The sequence below is a fragment of the Falco rusticolus genome, chromosome 8 (genome assembly GCF_015220075.1).
Source record: "Falco rusticolus isolate bFalRus1 chromosome 8, bFalRus1.pri, whole genome shotgun sequence".
In the NCBI taxonomy this organism is placed as follows: domain Eukaryota; kingdom Metazoa; phylum Chordata; class Aves; order Falconiformes; family Falconidae; genus Falco; species Falco rusticolus.
The window spans coordinates 59,821,330-59,843,317 of record NC_051194.1 but is presented as its reverse complement, the minus strand read 5'-3'; the positions used below and the strand labels follow the sequence as shown (position 1 = coordinate 59,843,317).

The 21,988-nt window shown below is 38.9% G+C and overlaps 1 protein-coding gene across 15 annotated transcripts in view; it reads right to left on the bottom strand.

The window, feature by feature from the left end:
* The window catches only part of PCNT (pericentrin), a 91,721-nt gene that overhangs the window by 59,278 nt on the left and 10,455 nt on the right, over positions 1–21,988 (bottom strand). For 11 of the 15 annotated variants that reach the window (XM_037396325.1, XM_037396335.1, XM_037396336.1 and 8 more), the window contains exons 5-20: positions 21,609–21,752; positions 19,908–20,072; positions 16,142–18,604; positions 15,940–16,032; positions 15,539–15,715; positions 14,246–14,501; positions 12,302–12,360; positions 11,946–12,120; positions 10,277–10,413; positions 9,647–9,758; positions 7,933–7,965; positions 6,239–6,503; positions 5,881–5,965; positions 5,270–5,486; positions 3,603–3,841; positions 706–1,181 (exon numbers count right to left, since the gene is read on the bottom strand). In XM_037396325.1, coding sequence (XP_037252222.1) covers positions 706–1,181; positions 3,603–3,841; positions 5,270–5,486; positions 5,881–5,965; positions 6,239–6,503; positions 7,933–7,965; positions 9,647–9,758; positions 10,277–10,413; positions 11,946–12,120; positions 12,302–12,360; positions 14,246–14,501; positions 15,539–15,715; positions 15,940–16,032; positions 16,142–18,604; positions 19,908–20,072; positions 21,609–21,752 — 5,096 coding nt within the window. The remainder of the gene's footprint in view (positions 1–705; positions 1,182–3,602; positions 3,842–5,269; positions 5,487–5,880; positions 5,966–6,238; positions 6,504–7,932; positions 7,966–9,646; positions 9,759–10,276; positions 10,414–11,945; positions 12,121–12,301; positions 12,361–14,245; positions 14,502–15,538; positions 15,716–15,939; positions 16,033–16,141; positions 18,605–19,907; positions 20,073–21,608; positions 21,753–21,988) is intronic. The other 4 variants (XM_037396339.1, XM_037396340.1, XM_037396329.1 and 1 more) reach the window with 3 other exon arrangements.

Here is a 21,988-nt window from a genome sequence, read left to right as displayed (position 1 = left end):
CTGGATACAGACACCAATAATTAAAAAGTGACTGGTTACTTAAAAGCTAAGTTCCTGCTTTCAGTGTTTTCTTACTGTATTTGTTTCCCCAATCTTGTTCTGCGAGTGTATGTTTCTGGAGGAAAGAAGGGATAAATCTGAAGGAATGCATGCAAATACAAGCTTGTAGTTATTTCTTTTAACACACTTAAAACAATGGGGGTAGGAAGGGAGGAAAAATTGAGCAGTTACAGCCTTCATGTCTAACCAGAACTGAAAAATACCATATGCAGCCCATCAACCTTAGCATTCAGTGGTTAACACAGGCTTTATTCACCAGGAAAAACTTACTTAAATTCATTTGAATCATTTGAAAACATTTAGAGAATTTTTCCACTTACATGTCCCATAATATTCCTCTCCTCCAAGGCTAGGAATACAACACGCAACTGAAAATCGTATACTAACTGCAACAGACAGTACTTGACTATGCTTCATTTGATTTGCTAGACTAGATTAAACGCATTTACATGAAGCAAAATTCTATCGTAAGTCATAACGGACAGTATTACTGTTCCTTGGGAGAGTAAGCATTACATATATAACTTAGCTGGTGCCATCAAGTGACAAACCTACATCACTACCACTCATTAAGTTTAAAATAAGAAAAAGCAACAATAACAACGAACTAGTAAGTGAAAAGTGCTCACATACTCAGGGACTTACTTGTTTTGAGCTTCCATAAGTTTCAGTGCACATTCTTCCTGCAGACAGAGCGTGGCCTTTTCCATTTCTTTTGCCATGAGCGCTTTAGCTGCCTGCAGGTCAGTGTCATATTGCTCCTGAGATTTCTGCATAGCCTGTGCACTTGCAAGGCTGTCCTCTAGCTGCTGCAAACTGTTTTGCTGCTCTTTTACCAGCTTCTCCAACTCTAGAATTTTGGCAGCTTGGTGATCTTGAAGTTGATTCATTTCAGCTTCACGAATTTCAAACTCTTTTTGTAAATTCTGCTTTTCACATTCTGCTCTGTTTTGCAGTTCCATACGCAACAATGATAACTTTTCTTCTGCTTGGATTCTCTGGTCCTCGCTTTCACATTTCCATTTCTTCTCCTTTTCTTTGTACACAGCCTCTATTTTCTGGACTTCTTCTCTGGCCTCCCTTAATTTTTTCTTGTGATCCTCAGCAATTGTATATTTCACCTGTAAACACAGTTATTAAAAAAATACATAAAATAGCAAAACCAAACTGAAGTGTCTGAAGTGAACATTCTCAGGCATTTAAGGTCTTGGAGAGATTTAATTCCTCCAGTGAAGTCACCCTTCCAAATAAAAGTAAGGCTGAAATATCAGTTTATAGGTAGCTCAATTTAATTCATTATTAAGAATTAATTGGGGTAAGGAAGATAGGAAAAAAATAAGGCAAAATTCTAGCATGAATATGGTACTCTGCAGTTTTCTCTTGAGGCTGCTTTTCCTCATTTCAGGAGTTCAGCTTATAGAGCTATGGGCACCTTCAGTATTTATATAGGGCATGATTGAAAATCTCTTAAACCTCTCCTCTCTTTACACATTCCAGTGGCATTTCATATGCAGGGTCCATGACAAGGACAGTATTCATACATAGCATACAAGACAACATAAAAAGCACATAGCTTAAAAACAGAAGCCAAAGTACCAAACGGTTTCACCAGCTCAGTGAAAAAAGGCAAAGCTTCTAAAAATACACTAGAGGCAAACAGGTAAACAAATAAATAGTAAACTAAGGAAACAACAGGGTCATCTCTTAAAAAAAAAAAAAAAAAGCTAAGACATAATATAGGAGCATCAGTATGATATATACTCTTCAGTTTTCACTTGGAAGGTTTGTTTTGAACAAAAAATTAAAGCATTCATTTATGCTGCAACCTAAATAAAGAAGCACAAAAGAAAGGCAAAAAACCCTAGTGCCTGTGCTGGGCACCGGTGCGGCCGCCCCTCGAGCCCTGGGTGCAGCTTCGGGCCCCTCACGTCAGCAGGGACGCGGAGGGGCTGGAGTGTGTCCAGAGCTGGGCTGGGGCACAAGGCTGATGGGGGGCACTGGGGGGGGTCAGCCTGGAGAAGGGGTGGCTCAGGGGGGCCCTGATCGCTCCCTGCAGCTGCCTGACAGGGGCTGTGGGCAGGGGGGGTCGGTCCCTTCTCCCAGGGAACAAGCGACAGGACAAGGGGAAACGGCCTCAAGTTGCGCCAGGGGAGGTTTAGGTTGGGTGTGAGGGAACATTTCTCCACCGAAAGGGCAGTGAAGCCCTGGGACAGGCTGCCCAGGGGTGTGTGTGGGGTCACCATCCCTGGAGGGGTTTAAAAAAAAAAACAACCCACACATATGCGACGCTTCAGGACATGGTTTAGTGGTGGGCTTGGCAGTCCCGTGTTGATGGTTGGACCTGACGATCTCAAAAGGTCTTTGCCAACCTCCATGATTCTAAGATTAACACACAATCCATGAAAACTTTTGCAGGAGGCACTGGAAATAGAGGGGCAATTGAGGAAATTTACTCCAAGAGACCAGAAGGCAAACAACATATGTATTTCCAAACAGAGGATCAGCATGTAGGACAGGCTCATTTCAAGCAGCACATTCTGTAGGTACTTATCTTTTACCCTGCCAGCAGCACCACAAACCAGATACTGCAGGTGGTAGGAGTAAAGCAGTAGTACTGAAAGCTTCACTACTGGAAGCTTCAGCTGAGTCCCCTTGTTATCTACAGTCTGTAACTGTTTTCTCTGGCCTGCTCCATCAGTTTTGAAATCGTGAAAAGAATATACATACCCATCTCTCTTTAAAAAGAGAGGAAAGGAGGGAGGGTTCATCCATCTAATTCTCATAAGCGTTCAAATATGGGGACAAATTAAGCAATTAATTAACATCCAATCTAAGTTTACCCTCTAATGGGACAGCTGATTTAACAGGTAAGAGTGAAGGTGCCAAGGAAGAGTCTCTAAACTCCCAGACTTTGACAGTAAAAGTACGAGTGCTACACCAAAGCAAAGCAAAAGCAGAAATCTGTTGTCCAACTCTCTCTTCCTCCCTCAAAAAACAGTCTCAAAAAAAATATTTCTGCTTATTTGCTTCAAAATAGAGTATTAACAAAAGCAGAAATTTCTTAAAGGGGACGTGTTCAGCAGAGGGGCCTTTTCCATCCACAGTGCTTTCTGCTGAATTCTCCATTACCACACGACACGCCACGGTGTGCAAGCGCACCCTGTTACTTTTCCACCAGGACACTATTATGTGCTGCAGGAAGATGTTCCGAATAAGGATCTTTTGTACGTGCCTGTGTTAAGAGTAGTTTACATATGCTTGACCTACGTCAACATAAAAGGTGGACTGGACCAACCCTTGAAGCACCTGCCTTCCCACACTATCTGTGCTCTTAAAGAAAAGTTCATCTGCAGAGAAACTAAGCGTTTAACATTAAAGTGCTCTGAACTTCAGACTCCTATTCCAGTATTTGTGTGTATCACACAAGTCCATTTAAAGCTGAAGCTACTATCACTAAACTAGGTACACTGAAAGGGAAGTGCCTTTTCCATCTCCCTTGGCCTTCCCAATTCTATACAAAACAGTACTGTAATACGAATTACCTTTTCCATTTCCTCTTTCAGATGCTTTTCGTTCTGCACAGAAAAATCTTTTTGTTTAGTAATCTCTTCCTTTAAGTGCTTTATTTCTTCCAAAAGTTCTGCAATACGCTGTTTCTCAGAGTTGAGAAGAGAGAGCCTAGCTTTGTGCTCTTCCTCCAGCACAGACACTCGCTCAGCCACCTCCATTTCAACTTGACGTGCTGCTTCTTGAGCAGTTTGTAGGCGCAATTTGGTGATTTCTGGAAAGAAGCAAAAACCCCAAACCAAACAATAAAATGACGTTCCAGAACTTATTTTATTTTAAAAGGTCCAATTAGTCCACAGAAATAAATCTTAATGTTGCCAGCCGTTCAGTTTATCAGTAGCCATGCTAACCACAGGCCAACAAGAATCCCTCCTCAGGATGATTTTGTACTCTGTTCTGCTTTATCACTGCCTTTGAAATTTTTCAGTTTCAACACACAAAGAACAACAGGGACAGATCATGAAACCTGTGGCAGGACCTCCCTCCTAACAGCAACAGCCACAGGAGCTGACTTTCTTTTTGGACAAGTAATGGCAGATTTATGGAAGTTTTATCTTCTCTTTTGCACGTGCTATTTACATAAGGCACTTCCCCAAAAAGCAGACGGGAAAAATCTCTATTCTAATTTAAGCTTTTAAATTTTTAAGTTTTGATATACTCGTCTAGTATTTAAAAATAAATAAATAAAGATAAGAAATATAACAGCAAATTAAAGAAGTCATACTGATCCTTTTAACTGACATACACTGGAATATAGTTATAGCCATGTGTGTTATGTGGCTAACTGCAAGTTATGGATTATAAACTGAAATGTTTGCGTATCACACTATGCTTCTAGAAAGAGGCTGCAGACAGAAGAACTGCCACAATCCCCGACCGGCACCTCAACAACATATGCATTTCATATTCAACCAGTACAAGGCCGTATATCTCTATAAGTTACAATTCCAAGACAAGCAGCAACTGTTAAACTGCATAAAGCCATGATCACATAGGAAGTCTCACTAAATTTAGCCTTAAAAGGAACTTTAACCTGAACTCCACAGTAAAAGATATCTATTACAAATTCTGTTCCCCATAAATACTTTCTTCTCTGTTCACAAAGTTCATCCCAACATGTATGCCAACTAGGGGAAAACACACAAAGAAAAAGCAATAAGCAGAGCAGTGTCAAACCAACAAAAGGAACACAGGAAAAAAAAGGTATTGAACATAGAACAGAAGTGCATCTACTCTATGGAATAAACCGAGAACTGGCCTGTTTCATGCAAATACAAGAGACATTTATCAGAGCCGACAACAACACTAAGAAATTTTCAAGTAAATATTAATGCAGGAATTGACAGTGCCCTCCTAGGCATCAAAAATAGAAACCTGAACAACTCCTTTTAGCAACTGCTCCACAGTTGTAGTAGGTTTTACTACAGATCAATCAACTTCAGGTCACCACATCTGGAATTGTAACTCAACATGCCCATAGAAGTCAAAAACTGCTCAGTGCCAGGGATTAATGTGTAAAATGCTCCCTATAGTTTAAACCAATAACAAATTGAAAACTTCTTCAGATCAGCCTTTCTATAGAAAAATATAAGCCACACAAGCAGCTTACTGTTTTACTTCCCAGTCTGCCAGATCATCTTACCTTTAATATGTTCTTCTGAAAGCTGGGCACGGAGGTGCTCAAGTTCTAAACAATGCTTTCTTTTAATTTCTTCAGTTTCTGTGATAAATTTGTCTGACAGATCCATCTTCATTTTCATTAGATCCTCTTTATATTGAAGTGCAAGGGAAAATCTTAAGGAATCTAATTCATGCCTGTGCTGTTCTTTAAGTTGCACCTGCAAACAGGCGAGTTCTTCCTACGTAAGAAATGGGTTAGAGAAACATCTTCAGCTTTGAAGAAACCACTATGAGAATCTTTCAATAAAAGCACTACATGAATTGCACTATAAAGCACCCGTTTGACACTTACATATCTGGTTTCCAAAAACCCTACTGGTTTTGTGCCATTCTTGCCACTCCGTCTGCTACCAGAGCAGCAGAGCCCCTTAAGATCTTACAAAACACTGTTTCATCTGTTCTGCTAGTCTGAGAACTATTTAAAGTTGATAATTTACAATATACTTGTCAGAAATTATTAAGCCTTAATAAATGTCTCAAATTAACTCTTTACTAAGAGCTAAGGAATCAGACACCCATTTTCATATAGGTCATGTAAAGAACAGTAGAACTTTAATATATAAAAAATCCTACCTGATGTTGTTCCAGCTGTTGATTTAGCTGACCAAGCATATCCTTTCTCTCACCCTCAGCAGTCTCTTCAAAAACTGTGACAAAACTGGGAAAAGGGTTTCAAAGTTTAAGAACATAACACGTCAAAAATTAAGTTACATGAACTTGCTGACTTATGATGTAATACTGAAAGTAGGCACAGAGCAACTGTAACAACTGCACAGGACTGCAAACTCATGACTTCCATTGCTGGGTTTCTAACTACAGATTAGCTAATGGTCAGTCCCAATATATTTAGAAGCTAGCATCATTTTTTATAACAAAAGAAAAAGCAGCATGCTTGTCATAACATGACATGAAAGGAAAAAGAATGGATCACCTGGTGTCCCCTGCTTGATCTTGATTCACTTCCAACTCCGACAGTGAATATTCCTTCAGTTCTTGCAGTCTCTGATGCAGCAAAGTCAATTCTTCCCTGTAGTTTTCTTCAGCAACTCTTAACTTCTTTTCAAAGTAAAGTCTCAGTTGTTCCAATTCAGTTTCATGTTCACTTTTTCTTTGCTGACGCTGCTGTTCAAATTCTTGTTTTAAACGCTCTATTTCTTCCACCTGTGATGCACGAGCCAGGAGCTGCTCTTTTAGCTCTGGAATGGAGGCAAAACCAACACAAGTCCTCAGAAGTACGTATCTTTAGTCTAAGCCATTCTGTGAAGATCAGCCTCATTTTTATTGTTGAGATAGCAGTAAAATGTTCTCCCAGAAGCTACATAAGAAAACAAACCTGAAAGATGAAACTTTCCTTCCTTTAAAGACTGTAAAACCATGCTTTCCATTTACACTGCAATCAGAGAAACCATTCTCATCACCACAATCAAAATTACTGTCAGACTGTTAGCTCTCCTTGTTTCCTTGTGCTTCAGGTCTAAGCTAGTAACATGCAAAGTCCTGCAATATTGCTTGATCTTCATCCCTGCTCATTGTAGCAACCAGCGGCCATAGTTTTGCCAAGAATATTTCATTTGCTCCAGGGAAAACTATCCAACAAATAAAAACAACTTTAGCACAAACTATGCAGAAAAACAAAATCACAAGAAAGGAAAAAGAAAATCAATTCTTGGTTATGTTAGTGATGGTTCAGGTATCCATTAGCTCAAGCAGAGATTAAATTCATTGGATTGAAAAGAACCATCCAACCAAAGAAAAAACCACAACAAGAAAAAAAATGCATTAGAAAACAGCTACCAAGGCTGTTCAGCAAGCTACCCTCCTTGCAGGGAGCAAGGGGAATGGCCAACATTGCAGCGTATTCGTGAACTCTCTGAGAGCTTTCTTCCCCGTGTTCTCTATTAAAGAAGCAGTAACATCTCAGGAAGTTAGAAGTTAGGAAAAAAAAGACAAAAATAATGAGAAGGAATTAAAAAGTTTCCCACATGGCTCAAATTCACAGATGACTGAAGTTAGCTGAATGCCCACAGCCTCAACTGAAGATGGAACTGCATTTCAAGAAGAAAGAACTTGGAGAAAAGCAGCTGCTTATGTTATACAAGAAGAGAAACTTTAGAAACACTTACAGAAACAGAGGATGCCACCCAGGAAGCAACGCAGCTGATTGTCACAGTGTGTTGTGTAGCAAACCAGAAAATACACACTTGGCTTGAAAAATTCTCACAACAAACGTGCAAACGGAAAGAATAAAAGGAGAAATCACAAGCCTGCTTCCAAAGGGAGCAGCTGCCAAGCACAGAGACCAGAGGAATCAAGTGACAAGCAGGCACTAGTAACACCACCAGCAGAATAGGCAACAGAAGTCCAATCTGGCATGAGTAGGTTTTGCCTGTGCAGCAAAGTCTGCCGGCACAAAATTAACCCAGAGAAGTGTTTTAACAGTTTTGAACTGGCAAGTCATTCTTAGATCACAGCAGCGATCCCATCACCCAGCTGCTATGTTTTGAACCTGCCACCACAAGTCCTCAAATGAATCCAAATGCATTGTCAAATGACTACTCAAGTGAAAAAAAGCAGAATAAAACAAAACACTTTTAAGATCTCACACACTGAAAGAGATATCCTCACCTGGACCATGGGCTTGCATTCTGGTCTCACCATCTCAAGCAAGACGAAGAAGAAACAGAAAGGGTCCAAAGAATGGGAATGTGAATTTGAAAGACATTTGAAATGTTAATAAGGAGTAGGGCTACAGAGAGGAAGTATAAGAATTACAGCAGATACTATAAAGGACTATCTGCTATAATTCTGTAATATCAAAACAGACACCTGAAAAAGTCAAGATAAAGTCTGACTAGACAGAAAAATTATTGATTCCATTTATGACCAAAAACCAACAAAGAATCAGCCTCACAAAACCCTATTACACTTCATAAGCTATGCACAGTTCTATTATTCAGAAAACCTGAAATTGTATTTGAAGCATATTACATTCGCCTTTTAATTACCCCAGCAGTACAGAATCCCACCTAACGTTACAGACTCAATACATGGTGAACATATAAATGATCAAGGTAAACGACAGTCTGTTTTTTTGCTTTTCCAAATTTTTTTCCATTCATGTTAATATATGTCCGTTTGCACACACACAAGACATGCTATACTTCATTTCAACCAAAAATCTGTGTCATCTCCAATCCCTACACTGTAAAGCTGTTTTGTTTAATATACCCAGATCTTGAAACAGAAATCCAAAGACATGTAAAGCATACATGTCAGATTTCATCCAGTCATTATTTTCTCCCAGGCTTTAATTTTTTTTTCATGTGTTTAATGCAGATACATATAAAACTAATTTAAAAAAAAAGAACAACAACAACAGAAAGCCCAAAACTGTTCATGTTTAATTGGTGTGCACAAGGTTTTCCTTTTATTTTTTGCTTTTAGGTTTAGATTGTTTATTTTTTAAACAGAAGCCTCATTATGGAAAAAGGAGGTTACTTTTAGTCTTATAGCAAAAGCTCATTATCATTCATTCTGATTTCAGAAGCATCAGCTGAATATTTTTATTTTATTTTTAAATTAGAGGTATCTTTAATCCAGGGCTTTTCTATATTTAAGACTTAAAAGTCTTTCAGAAGATGATGAATCTCCATGTTGGGTGTCAATGAAAAAGCTCTTTTTTTTTTAAATTTATTTGTTTTAACTCACCTCAAAAGTAAAAGGGCAAAAAAAAGCCATTTCCACCTCAAGATATAACCTAGTCACAGTTAAAAAAAAAAAAAAGGCAGAAATATTTTAAAAGTAGACTCTTCTTAAGATCTCTTCGTTATCTCCAAATAAAAGAAAATAGCCACAATAAACCAGCTGAAGTCATAAATCAAGTAGTGAGTTTTATTGTCTACCTACAATTAAGTGATCTCAATCGAATTCATACCCACTTCCATACTGAATATAAATAGGGGTATGTTATTGCATTGGCCAGTATTTTCTCCTTTTTTTAACCACATTATAGCTAAATTGACATTGCAATGAAAAACATATGGTTTTCACTAAAGATTTTTATAGTAGGAATGGAGAGGGAAGGGAAAGGAAACCAACAGGAGTGAGCTCTTTCCCACTGCCATACCATGGTTTTGGACATTGCAGAACTAACTAGTCATCTGACAACGGCTAACCTCTCACTTCACCAACAGATCGTGAGGGTGCAACCCACTGACACTTCTGTGATCTACCTGTGTGTTTCTGGCACACAATTAAAAGTATTTCATGTCAATAAGGCATACTTCTATATTAAAAAAAAAAAGATGCAAAAAATAAAATGCATCAGTTTTGAACCTACCACTTAGCTCTTGCCGATTTGCTCTGGTACTGTCGAGCTGAGACCAAAGCTGCCTGATTTCTTCTTGCGACTGAGTCTTGAGTTCTTCATGCATGACCTGAAGTTTCTCCAGCTTCAAAAGACATATCAAAAAACAAAATAATTTAACTTTTTAAAACAAGTTTGTTCTAATTGCTTATTTTATAGGCAGACAGTTCTATCAGAGATAGGTGGAAACACTTAGTGACAGCCAGACTCTCAGCTCCTAACCCAGGCTACCAGAGATACTGAGTAGCACTTAACTGTTAGACTCACTCCGCAGAGAGGAATTTGTTCCTGATGCCATTAATTTATCATTACTGGCAAAAATAAAGTATTAGCTAGATACAAATCAAACACAAGAATCAGAAAATTAAGCATATAAATACAGAGGAAGAAATGACACCAAGTAGCACAATGGCAACTGCATTCAAAAGACTTTGAACCACTGTAGAAAATCCCAGAGTATTTATCTGCTTCATGAGATGCATTTCAGTTTTTCAATAAAACCCCTAAATACAAACAAGTCACCCAAATGAGATGTATATGGTCTAATTTTTCTTATGGAGAGAGTAACCAGCCACGCTAAATGAGTAAAGAAGCCTTATTTACCTCCCTCTGAAGATTCTGTTCTTTTTCTTGGCTTTTCATCTTCACATCTTCTAGGTGTTGATTATGTTCAGTCTGCAGCTGTTCTTGTAATTTTGTAATGGCTACCTGGTGTTGCTTCTCCAATTCTACACATTTTACTAAAATTAAAAATTAGGTTTGTTACTCCATCATCCTGGTTACTGAATAACCTGTACAACTTTTGTGCAAATAAAACAGAAATTCATGTCTCTAGACAAGAATGCTAATTTACAGGGAATCACAAAAACACTTGAATAGTAAAGCAGTAGAAAGTCAAACATTCCCACACAGCGCTTCCTAGTTCCTGCACCCCGCGCTGTTAGCCAAGAGATAACCAACAGCAGTGCTGGAGGGATGAGCATCTACTCTCTGCGTACACGAACAACCATCCTGAACTAGAAGCACACGTACTTGGAACAGGGAATCAAGCATTTCTTCACGTCCTACAAGCACAGGATTTCTCCTACAACCACACTGAGCAGCAGGTAGTAGAAAAGATGAAGGAAGGACTAGGAAAACTCCTGCCGAGTACACTGCCTCGGCACTGAGCACTCTCTGAACCCTACAAACTTGCTACTACCTCATTTGGTCAACAAATCTTGGCCTGCCCAGAAAGAATCTGCAATCAAGTGACTGCATTTCAGCCACAGTGAGCTGCAAGAGAACCACGTTATCTTCACAGAACAGATTTTAATGATACAGGTTGAAGGAAATCCAGTCAAGTCAGTACAGGCTGGGAAGAAGCAGCCATTGCTACAAACACGTCCTTGCAGCAGCCAAAGGAGAGCCAAATACTGTGAAAGCATCCGGCCCTTGACAGGTCGCAAAGGCTACTCCTCACTTCTCACATCTGGTCTTGCTGCCTGCCAGCCAGCATCATCCAATACCCTTAACACTGCATGTCTATTTATTTGAGAGTGTTGTTCCCAAGTGTCTCACCTGCATAGCGCCTCAGAGGCTAGGCAACCCAACCAGCCACCTCTCCTCACTTCACGGCACACCACATCTCGTGGCTCCTTTCCATGCCACCACTGACAGCAAATCAGTCTCTGTTGTGCCAGCCAACCACTGTCTCGAGAAATGTGTCAGATTTCTGAGATCTACACAAACTTTTCATAGCTCTACCTCCCATAGCACCTCAGCAAAAGACACACAGATGTACCTGGCTAGGTACTCACCCAAATTTCATTTTTCAAGTTAATGAAAGCTCTAATTACAGTAGTCTCAAAGACATCACTTCCGGAACAGTACTCAAAAAAAGCTACTGTTCCATTAAGCTTTAACTATCCACAATCCAAACCCAATTTGTTTGTTAGATGCTGCTTCCAATCAATATTAATTGGAATTTTGATTAATTCAGTAACTGCCAAAGCTAGTTTTCAGCTGGAAGCAAAACAGCACCTCCCTTTAATACACCTGAAGGAAAATATAATCCAACTCTATGGAAGTCATAACGCAACACAGCTAAGTAGGCTTTAAACAATTTTTCATTTATGTCCTGTTTTCTAGACAGTCTCATGCCATCAACCAAGTTTTTACGTAGAAGTACATGGATGTATCTATATTCGCTTTTTACACAGGTTCTGAAAACATTTAGTTAGCTTTGCCATTGTTCAGTAAAGACAACTGCTTCCCAGACCATGGCACTTACTTTTAGACTGTTCATTCTCAAGGGAAAGAAGCCCCAGCTCTGCTTTGACCTTTTCTAATTCCATTTCCAAAGTTTTCTGCAGTTCCACCATTTCAGTTTGATGTTTTTCAGACAGCTCTTCACACATCTTTTTTAAACACGTATCAGACTCCAATTCCAAATCTCTTCTGAGAGCCTAAGAAAGCAAGACATGCATTATTAAAGAAAACACATTTAATAAATCAGTACTTTTTTTTTTTCCCCTCTTCCACTTATTTGCCCTCCACAACAAAAGAGTAGTAAACACAGGACTTCTACCAGCTTTAGTTTACTGAAAGGAGTTTTACTTTTTCTTGTATGAAGAACAGAATTTGTACCTCTAATGCCTGGATATGTGTCTCTTCCATTTCCAACTCTATTTTCTTTCTCTGATCAACTGTGAAATAAAATACTTATTAATAAATTTACATAAAATGTTATAATTAAATGATAAGTAGAAACATGGATGAGATTACCATTTTCAGCATCAAACTTAGAGCTTAAATAGTAGGCATGCAGCAGTGTAAGGTACTCGGTTCTATCTAAACCTTCTGTTATCTTATACCCCAGCAATTCACTTTCATTTTAGAAACTAAACATCCAGCAGTTACAACTGAAAAGACAACCCTGAAGGTTAAGTTCAGCTTAATTAGCAAGGGAAAGTCTGTTTAAATCTACAGAGAACACAACACTGGGAAGGAAAAAAAAAGGGGGGTGGGGAAGAAAAGAACCACATCTTTAATCCTAAAGATATAAATTCAAATGCCCACCAATACCATTTTAGATACTAGCATTTCACTGTACATCACTATTAACTACTTGAATCATCTCTGCCTCCAGAGACACAGCAAAGGAGTAGCAGGCACCAGCAGCAAGTAGGAAACTCTCTTCAAACTTCTTCTAAGAAAGCCTAGGAAACAGACTGCAAGACAGATGGTATTATCTGCCCAGTTATCACTGACACCAATGGCTTTTTCCTTCCCATATTCATCCCAGCTTCTTGTTCAGCACTTCTCTTGGCCTACAAGAGCCATGTAAAAGTCTTCCTCACAGCTTCCAAGTACTGTTGCCATAGCTTGCAACCTTATTCCCAGTCTTTCAGTGGGAAATGAGAACTCGGAGACTAAGATGGTGCCAGCTTTCCAGCTAATGGTCCAGTGAAGGAAGAAATATCATCGAAGTTACAAGCCAGCGTCCCAGCACTCAAGTGAGTTGGGTCATGCCCAGTCATCACCTCCCTGAAGAGAAATGCCATTCCTCTAGCCACCCAGGGAGTATCCACCACTCCCACCACATCTCCGGCATCACATGATTCCAGATTCTTCTTCTCAGCCTCTACATTCAAGCATTCCTAAGTGGTCACATGCATACTAAGTTACACTGCCAAAACGCATGTAAACAGCATTGATCTTAAAAGAACTGCATCTAGACCTCTTGCTCCCAAATCCCATGATGCTATCAGTTCACTAGTGGTAACAAACTGTTTTCTATTCTTGTGTCAAAAAGACACAGCCTTAAAATGTTCTCTTCCTCTCAGGGAAGGAAAACTAAAGGAATGGTTACTACACTCCTTCAGTGACTTGCTGCAGGCCTCACCTTTCTCCAGAAATTCCTCAAGCGCTGCCATATAGGTCAGAAATGGTGTCCTGATCTGGGAAGAGATCCCAGATATCCCAGTATCCCAAACAATGCCAAGAGCACCACCAGCAGACCTTCAGTACTGTCAAGTGCAGCTTTCCCCTTGCTGAGGTCAGAATATAACCTTGTATCAAACACATCTCAAAGGACACCAAGCTGCAGGTTCTCACTGCACCTTTCAGTTAAAATTCCTTTATACTCCTTTTGAAACCACCGAGAGGGTAAGCCAGGAACCATTTCCTTATCTTCTCAGAAACACAACTGCGGTTAGTGCTGACTTAAGGCAATAAAAAACCTTAAGAACCAAAAGAGGTAAGAGCTCTACCCTTTGCACCGATTAAATTCTTTATGAGAGCTCTGTCTAATGCCTCCTGAAAGCATTTTCTAGTTCAGTACAGAGCTATTTTACAGATGCCACAGCAAAACACCCATACAGTCAAATAAAAATTAAACCTGGGTCTAGATGTTCCTTTTTGCATAGAAAGAATGCACTCTTGCACATGCCAGTCTAGCTGCTGTCCCTGTTCAAGGCAACACCAGCTGCCACTCAAAAGCCCAGCTCTACACCAAGACTGGAACCTGTGGAAGAAGAAACATACTAATGGGGTTTCAATTTCTGGTCCATTATTCGCAAATTTTAATACCTAGTTCTTGCTGATACTTTGACTTAATGTCTTCTTTTTCCTTCAGACACTGTTCTTTAATCTTTTCCCACTCCACCTGATGGCGGCTTTGCAGAATTGCTACCTCTTGAGCACGCTTATCATTGAGCATCTCCCGTAGTTCCACAAGGGCAGTTTCCTTTTCTTTTCTCAAGTTAGACTGTGTAAGTTCAAGCTGAGAGGTATGCATATTATTTAAGCTTAGGCGTAAAGCTTCCAGTTCAAGGCTGTGCAGTGTCTGTAATTCAGAAGAAAAAGATTTTTTCTCTCCCCTTTAATGAAATGTGTTCATTTTTTTCAATGACCAGTTAGCAGTTGAAAGGAATGGAAACTAAAAACACATCTAAGTTTTGCCCTTCTGTACTTGCAGTGTTCCTTCATGTCAGGGACAGAACCCTGAAAATAAGCTGACTTTTGTTACAATGAGATTTACCTAACATTTTCAGTGCCAAGTAAAAAGTTTTCCTTACCTGCCTCTTAACTTCATGTCCTACAAAATAACTCGTATCTGTCCACTTTCTCACAATGTCATCAGAACAGAACACAAGCTCACCCCAACCGTTCACCATCTATTAAAAGCATTCCTCATATTTGCTATGCATTATAATTTGTTAAAAAGCAAAATTCTGAAGTGGTATTGGGAAAGTAGAAATAAAATTCACAATGCTTTTTTAATAAAAGAGTGAGGAATATTCAACAGTTACAAATGGCAGCTGAAATAGACCAACTGAACTTTTCAATTCTTAAATAAACTATACAGTACACAAACATCTTATAATTAGACCTAACGCTAGACATATTCTGTCCATTTCCACTTTGCATTTAGCGGAAGTGTTCAAAAAAACAGTAAATATTTAGAGGAAAAAGTCAGGTATACATTCTTCAGTTTAGCAAGAAAGCATTCCTAATTACATTAGCGGGATAATTAAAAAGTGGTAGGGGTGGTTTAGTATTCTTTATAAATTTACTTATTAAATTTACCAAGACATGAAAAATTACAAAGTGTTTTGGGTTTGGTTTTTGTTTGGTTGGTTTTTTTAAACCCATCAACTTTAAGCACCCAGTTCTCTTCAGAATTAACATTAAAATATAATTACAGTGAGGAACCTAGAGAACTCCTGTAGAAAATATCTATTACCACCCACAAAGAGAACACTCCTAATTCTTCAATTGCAGCACTACATAAAAGCACACATAGTATGCACAAAAATCAAGGAGCCTTCTTTTTGCAACAGCCATCTAACCACTACAGCAAGTAGCTTTACTTTATTTCACCTGTAATTGGAGCTGCACTTGCTCAATCTCTGCTTTGTGTGTGGCTGCCATTTGCTGGCAAAGTTCATCCAACAGGTGCTGCTGTTCTTTATTTAGTTCAGCACGGAGCTTCTCCATTTCCTCTTCATGTTTAGTAATTAGTTCAGAGATTTCACGATCATGCTCTCGTTCATGTACCTGCAGAGAATATTCAGATAAAGCGCTGTCTTCAAAATACTGTTAGTTAGCTCCCTAATAAATTGTTGAGCCTGAATTCCCCCCTCCCCCGACCCCAAATCAAAGACCCCATGGAAAAAAACAATTAATAGATTTTTGCATCTCTAAAAAATTTATACTGCTTGAATGACAAACACCACAAAATTAGTTTGTATTTCTGAAATAAACCCAATCATAGCATTTACCTTTTTTATGAAAGCAAGCTGTTCCTTTCTTTCTTCTTCCAACTTCTGCTGGTTTTCCACTTTATCTTTTATTTCAGCATTTAGTTCTTCTATCTGAAAACAGGCATACAAACACATACAATGACTACCTTAAGCATTCTGAAATCCCAAGACTCCTGCCATTATGAGGGTTCCCTACCTCTTTGTTGTGTTTAAAACTCACTTTAGTTAATTCTGCAAGGTGTTGAGCCTCCATTTTATCAATTTCCTCTTTGTAACGTTTCACTATCTCGGACTGTGCCTCTTGCGCAGCTTGTGCAGACTGAAAGGACTCCTGCAAGCGAGCCTCAAGCTCCAAATGAGCCTTCTTCAAATGGGCAATTTCTTCAGTCAACTGGCTTTTTTTCTCACTGTATTCAGTACTTTTTGCTTTCATTTCAGCATTAAGTTTATTAATTTCTAAGTTGCTGAAGTTTAACCTTTCCTCATATCTCAGTCTTTCACACTCCTGTAATTCTTTGAGGTTTTTCACTTCAGCATTAAGTTCATGTATGTTTCTCTCAAGATCCTCAATGATGCTAGCATTCTCTGCTAGTGCTTTTTCTGCCTTTATTAGATCCTCCTCCACGCCAGATAATCTTTCTTCTAAGGCTGTTTTTTCTTTCAATAAAAGTGCTAAATTTTGTTCTTTATTATTGATTTCAGCTTTGAGCAACACCTGTTCTTTTAGCAATGTCTCTTCAGATACGGTTTTCTGACCAAGCAGCTCTGCTATTGTCTGGTTTTTAGCCTTCTGAGCATCAAGCTGGCTTTGCATTTGATCCCTTTGACTTTGCAAAGCAGCTAACTGCCGCCCAAAAAGAGACTGAACTTCACTAGTTACAGAATCAGAAGCTGTCTTCTGCTCTTGAACGTCTTTCACTAATTGCTCCTGAGTTCGTAGCTGCACCATCAATGCTTCTCTTTCCTCCTGGAGATCTTTTACCATTTCTTGCCAGGCAGAGGATTTTGACATTTGTGTCAAAGGCTCTACAGCACCGGCAGGCTGGCCTCTATCCTCACCCTGCTGCTTTAGTAGAGATGTTATTTTGTTTTCAAGTTCTTTCTCCTTCTCTGTTTTTTGAAGGAGTTCTTTTTCACAACAGATCCGTGCTTCACGCTCCTCACCCAGTTCCACACGCATATGTGAGAGCTCAGCCATTACTTTTTCCCATTTTCCAACAGCTTCTTGTGTCTCCTGGTAAGATTTCTTCAAGGCTGACTCCTTCTCATGGAGCTGCTCAGTTAGCTTCACACACCTCTTTACTAAAGAAGTTGTCTCTTCATCCTTTATGTCACTGTGGTCACTTATTTTGTTTTGCGGCAGGGAGCTATCTGACAAAAATGAAACAAAGGCCTCTTCTCCCACCTCAGTCTCTTCAAAAGTCTCTTGAGCCAAACCACTAGGATGAGTTCCCTCATTGAGGCCAAAGGCTAACGGAGGAGGTATAAAACCTCTGCTGGGTTCTAGAAGCACACTACTGTCTAACTCATACCTACTGCATCTACCTTCTTCAATGGCATACCCTTCAGAAGCGCTGGACGCATACGACTCATCTGGTCTCTCCGTGGAGATGAGGTATTTAGCCAATATGCCTTCATCACCACTGAAAAGCCCTAGTTCTGACAAGTGTTCTCTTTCACTACTTTCGCTATTCTCCATGATCTTTGAATTCTTTATTTCTTCTAATTGATCCCTTAAGGAGTCTACTCCCAAGTCATGCTGGAACTCTAGTTCCTCGTGAACTAGCTCATCTTCACCTTTCAACTGGTGCAATTTATTCCATGTCTCCTCAAGCTCTGCTCTGTGCAGCTGCGACACCTCTGGTAATATCTGGTTTTCCCTCAATGTCATTAGCTTCTCATTGGAGACAATCTCTTCATCATGCTTTTGCCTCACATCCATACTTTTTGCAGCATCATAAAGTCGCTTTTCATTTAATTCTTGGATGAAAGAATGCAGTTTCTGAATCTCTTCATTCAAGGACTGCTTTTCTTGTTTATATCGCTGGGCTTCCTTCACCTGCTCTTCTGCGTCAGAAAGTTGAATCTTAAGGCCATCAATTAAATCCTTGTATTTAGTCTCAATTTCATATTTTTCTTTCTGGAACTCTTCCTGCTGGTTTTCAAGCTTCTTTCTCAGATTTTCATTATTCATTTCAGACTCACAAAGACTATTATTTAAATTAATTATTATGCCATTTAAAGTCTGAACGTGTTCTTCAGAATTCAGAGCCCAAAGTTCTTTTTTTAACTGTTCAAGTTCATTCTTATATTTTAAGAAACAATTTTCTTCATACACGTGCTTGGCTTCTGCAATCTCTCTTTTGTGGCACGTCTCCAGCTCAGCCCTCAAGTTCTCTAACTGCTGGCAAATATCCTTTTCATGACTGATTTTCAGTTCTTCAATACGTTGCTGTTCTTTCATTCTGGATAAAGCTATTTCATTTTTTAATTCTGTTATTTCTGAGTCCCGGAGAGAAAGGGTATGTTGTAGTATAGACAAGCTCAATCTTCCCGATGTCAGTAGATCCTGAAGGGTTTTAATATGTTGTTCTTTTTCTTCTACACTTTTGTATAGCTGTTGCATCGTATCTTTCATATCCTCTCTCATCTGGGCAAGCAGATTTTCCTTATCTTTAGTATTCTTAAAAATAAAACATCACATATGAAATATGCCATTGAAATATGACATGCTTTAATTTCCTTAAGCCTCATGCTTTTAATTTATCTTTAAAAATAGTATTTACTGTTACGTGCAGGGTGTATCCTTAGCCTAGGGAAGAGGATTTTTAAGCACATCCTTGAGAGTATGAAGTACTACTGAAAAACCCTTCAAACATAGAAACAAGCATCAAAATTGCCTAAGCAATAACAAGTGGTACGCCACTGACTTCAGAAAGAAAATAGTGGCAGTCTCAAATTTCAGGTATTTAAAATAAAATAAAATGATATCAAGAGCTACAGACACCTCCCCATCTCACATCTATTTGCACAGAGAAAACACCTCCCACAGGCACGAGCAGGCCAATAGAACAGCCATGTCAAATTTTGACTCGTGTGACTCACTTAAAAGTTTAAGGCTTCCACCTATAGCATTGCTGGTTATGTGCTTAAAGGAAATCAGACCTTTTAAGCTGTTCCTTTACTGTATTTTAGTAATCACAATCCCTATAAATCCGTTTCTAAAGACTTTTTTCATGACCATGCCTCTACAGCAGGTCAGAGTTTATCACCAAATCTGAAATACATATTGGAAAAAAGCATTGTTACATGGTTTTAACTTTAACTGAGTTTCTTTATTCACAGTGCCTGTTTCTGGAATTATTACATCAAAGTATTTGCACACAAGCTTTTGACTTTGTTTTGTACCCGAAACTAACATGATTATAGATACAGTTAATATTGTCACCTAGATGTTTCAAGTTCACACACAAGTGTATTGTTATATGCTTACGCAGTGTACCCTGCAACCTTCACCCCACTACAAGCCTCTTGTCAGTTATGGTCTCACATGCCTCAGTTCAACAAACACCAGATGGACCTGCTTCTGATGGAAACTTCTTAATGTTATACAACAGCTTAATAACAGAGTTAAAGACCAACCCTTCTGCAACAGAAAACAATGGAGTATTTTCAATAAACAAGCAAGTTTTAAAGAGCCAGAACTGAATTCTTATTTCTTTAATTTCACAATTTCCTTAAATTGACAATCTTAAAATTGTGAACAGCTATTTTGCTTTATCTTAACATCATTACCTTCAGAAGAACAGCTTTTCAATTCCATACTATAGTGTAGTTGCAGTCCTGAAGCATCAATGTTACCTCATGGACAAATTAAATGTTCATTACAGGTTCTTCCTCTAAGAAGAACCTTGGCTTGAACAATCATAACAAAGGCCTACCTACCTACAACTCATAATTATAAAGGCACTTTAAACAGTTTTTACCTTTTCAGAAGATTCAAGCTGTACTTCCAGGTCACGTGCCTTCTGACGCAGCACCTCCAAATGTGCATTTTGCTCTCTGAGATGGTTCTGTAACACGGCCACCTGCTGCTGGGCTTGTAACACTTCATTTTTCCCAGGGCTTTTACTCCTCAGCATCTCATTAACCTGAACACATAACGGTGCTCACAGTCAGAAGTAAGTTTGTATCAGAATAACTCACACACAAGTGTCACTGTATGCATAAAATATACTGTATTAATTTATTACAGATTTACCCTATGTCTTTCATTCTCAGTAAGAATCTCCCTAAAAAGTCAGACAATACTTGCCATGTTTTAGATTCTTACCGTAAAGATATCAATATTAGGTAATTCATCTCTACAAAACCTCCAAAATGAAGCAAGGCTTCCAATGGACTAGATATACCGGTAAGAGGACAATGAACAAACCCAGTCTTCTCTGCAAAGTATTTACAGTTCGGTACTAAAGGATTTTTCTCTCTACCTCCCTCCAAATGAAAACATTTACCCCTACAGGGGTAAAGTAAAATGTGTTCTATTCATTTTTTAAACCTTTTCCTAAAGGCTTTGCTAAAACAAAGAAGATATTTAAGACAGTATCATTACTTTCACAAGTTACTGGAGTTGACACGCTTCCACAAACAACTTGGATCATATTACTAGCCTCATTCAGAATGAGCCCAAAGTGCTATTTAGAGGCTTTACTGTTGTCTTTCGATGGCTTATCTGTAGAGTAATTTTCACTATTACCACATTTTTTTTGAATAGCAATAAGAGTTGTACATAGAAAGCAGTATTTTTTGTTCTTTCCCAAAATTTCATTTAGCACAGGATTTATTTCCCACATCATGAGCAACTCCTTCAAGATAATCCCTGGCCTTTATCCCAGCTTTTATTTTTAGTTTTTTAAAGCCCCCTCCTATCCAGACATTTAAGACATGTAATCCCTCCTAGTGCAATTCTTACCTTGGAAACCTGAAACGGTAAGTAAACGTAAGTATTACTCTTTGGTATACACTACAAGCCTCCCGAGACAACAAATATATAGGTGTTCAGGGAGAATAGCCACTAGAACACTGAGCATCACCAAAAAAGAATAAAGTATTTTTTTAACAAAAAATTTACAGTAGATGAAAGACTGAAATTTATCTCATTAGCCAGCGATCAGATTCATGATCAACCTACTGCACTGAAGCAGGTTCCTATGTGTCATAAGGGCTGAATCAACTGTCTTCATGTTATTTTAAATTCCTTCCTTGAGCCAAGTCACGTTACTTCAGCATAGTCTGTATGACAGCTGAGCTGTTACAGTTGCCCAAGCATATACTCAGACATTTTTTGGCAAAGACAAGGAAAACTGTCATTACAGCAACTGCTGTGCACAGATCCCAAACCACCAGCAATATTGGACAAAATTCCCTAGCAAGGGCTAAACTGACGGACAAAGAAGTGTAATGAGATCCCAAATACTACACGAGCAAGTGGAAAATGAAAGGGTATTTCCGGAACTTCTCCCTAGCAACTGCAGAACACTCTGCCTTGCCCTGAAACAATTTTAACTGCTACACTGCAAACCGGGCTAGGGAGAGCTATGTGATAAGGTCAGTATGTTTTTATGTTCCTATTCCAAATCTGTTCTTACTGTCTTTGTAAGGAAACAAAAATTGGAGGAGAGGCACACCTGATGTAACTGAAGTTGTAAATCATGGATCTGACCAGCTACACGTGAAGCCTCTTCCTCTAGGACATCCCGATCTTTCTTCGCCTGTTGAAGGCAGCTTGTTAGTTTCCTGATGACTTCATTCTGTTCTTGAACAGTTGTTTCCTACATGGATCACAAGAAGTGCACTTTCAAAATCAAAATATGCTTAACATATTAGGAACCCTGTAAGTTTTCTTCAAGCAAAGCTGTTAAAACTTGAGTGTAGCTAGAAACTGTAAGAAACATGCACCAAAAGACCAGAAGTATTTGCGTTCAAACACGATGGCAGGCATGATGAAAAAGGAATCTTACACTGATCTCGGAGATGACAAACCTAAGCAAAAGTGACTTTTAAAACA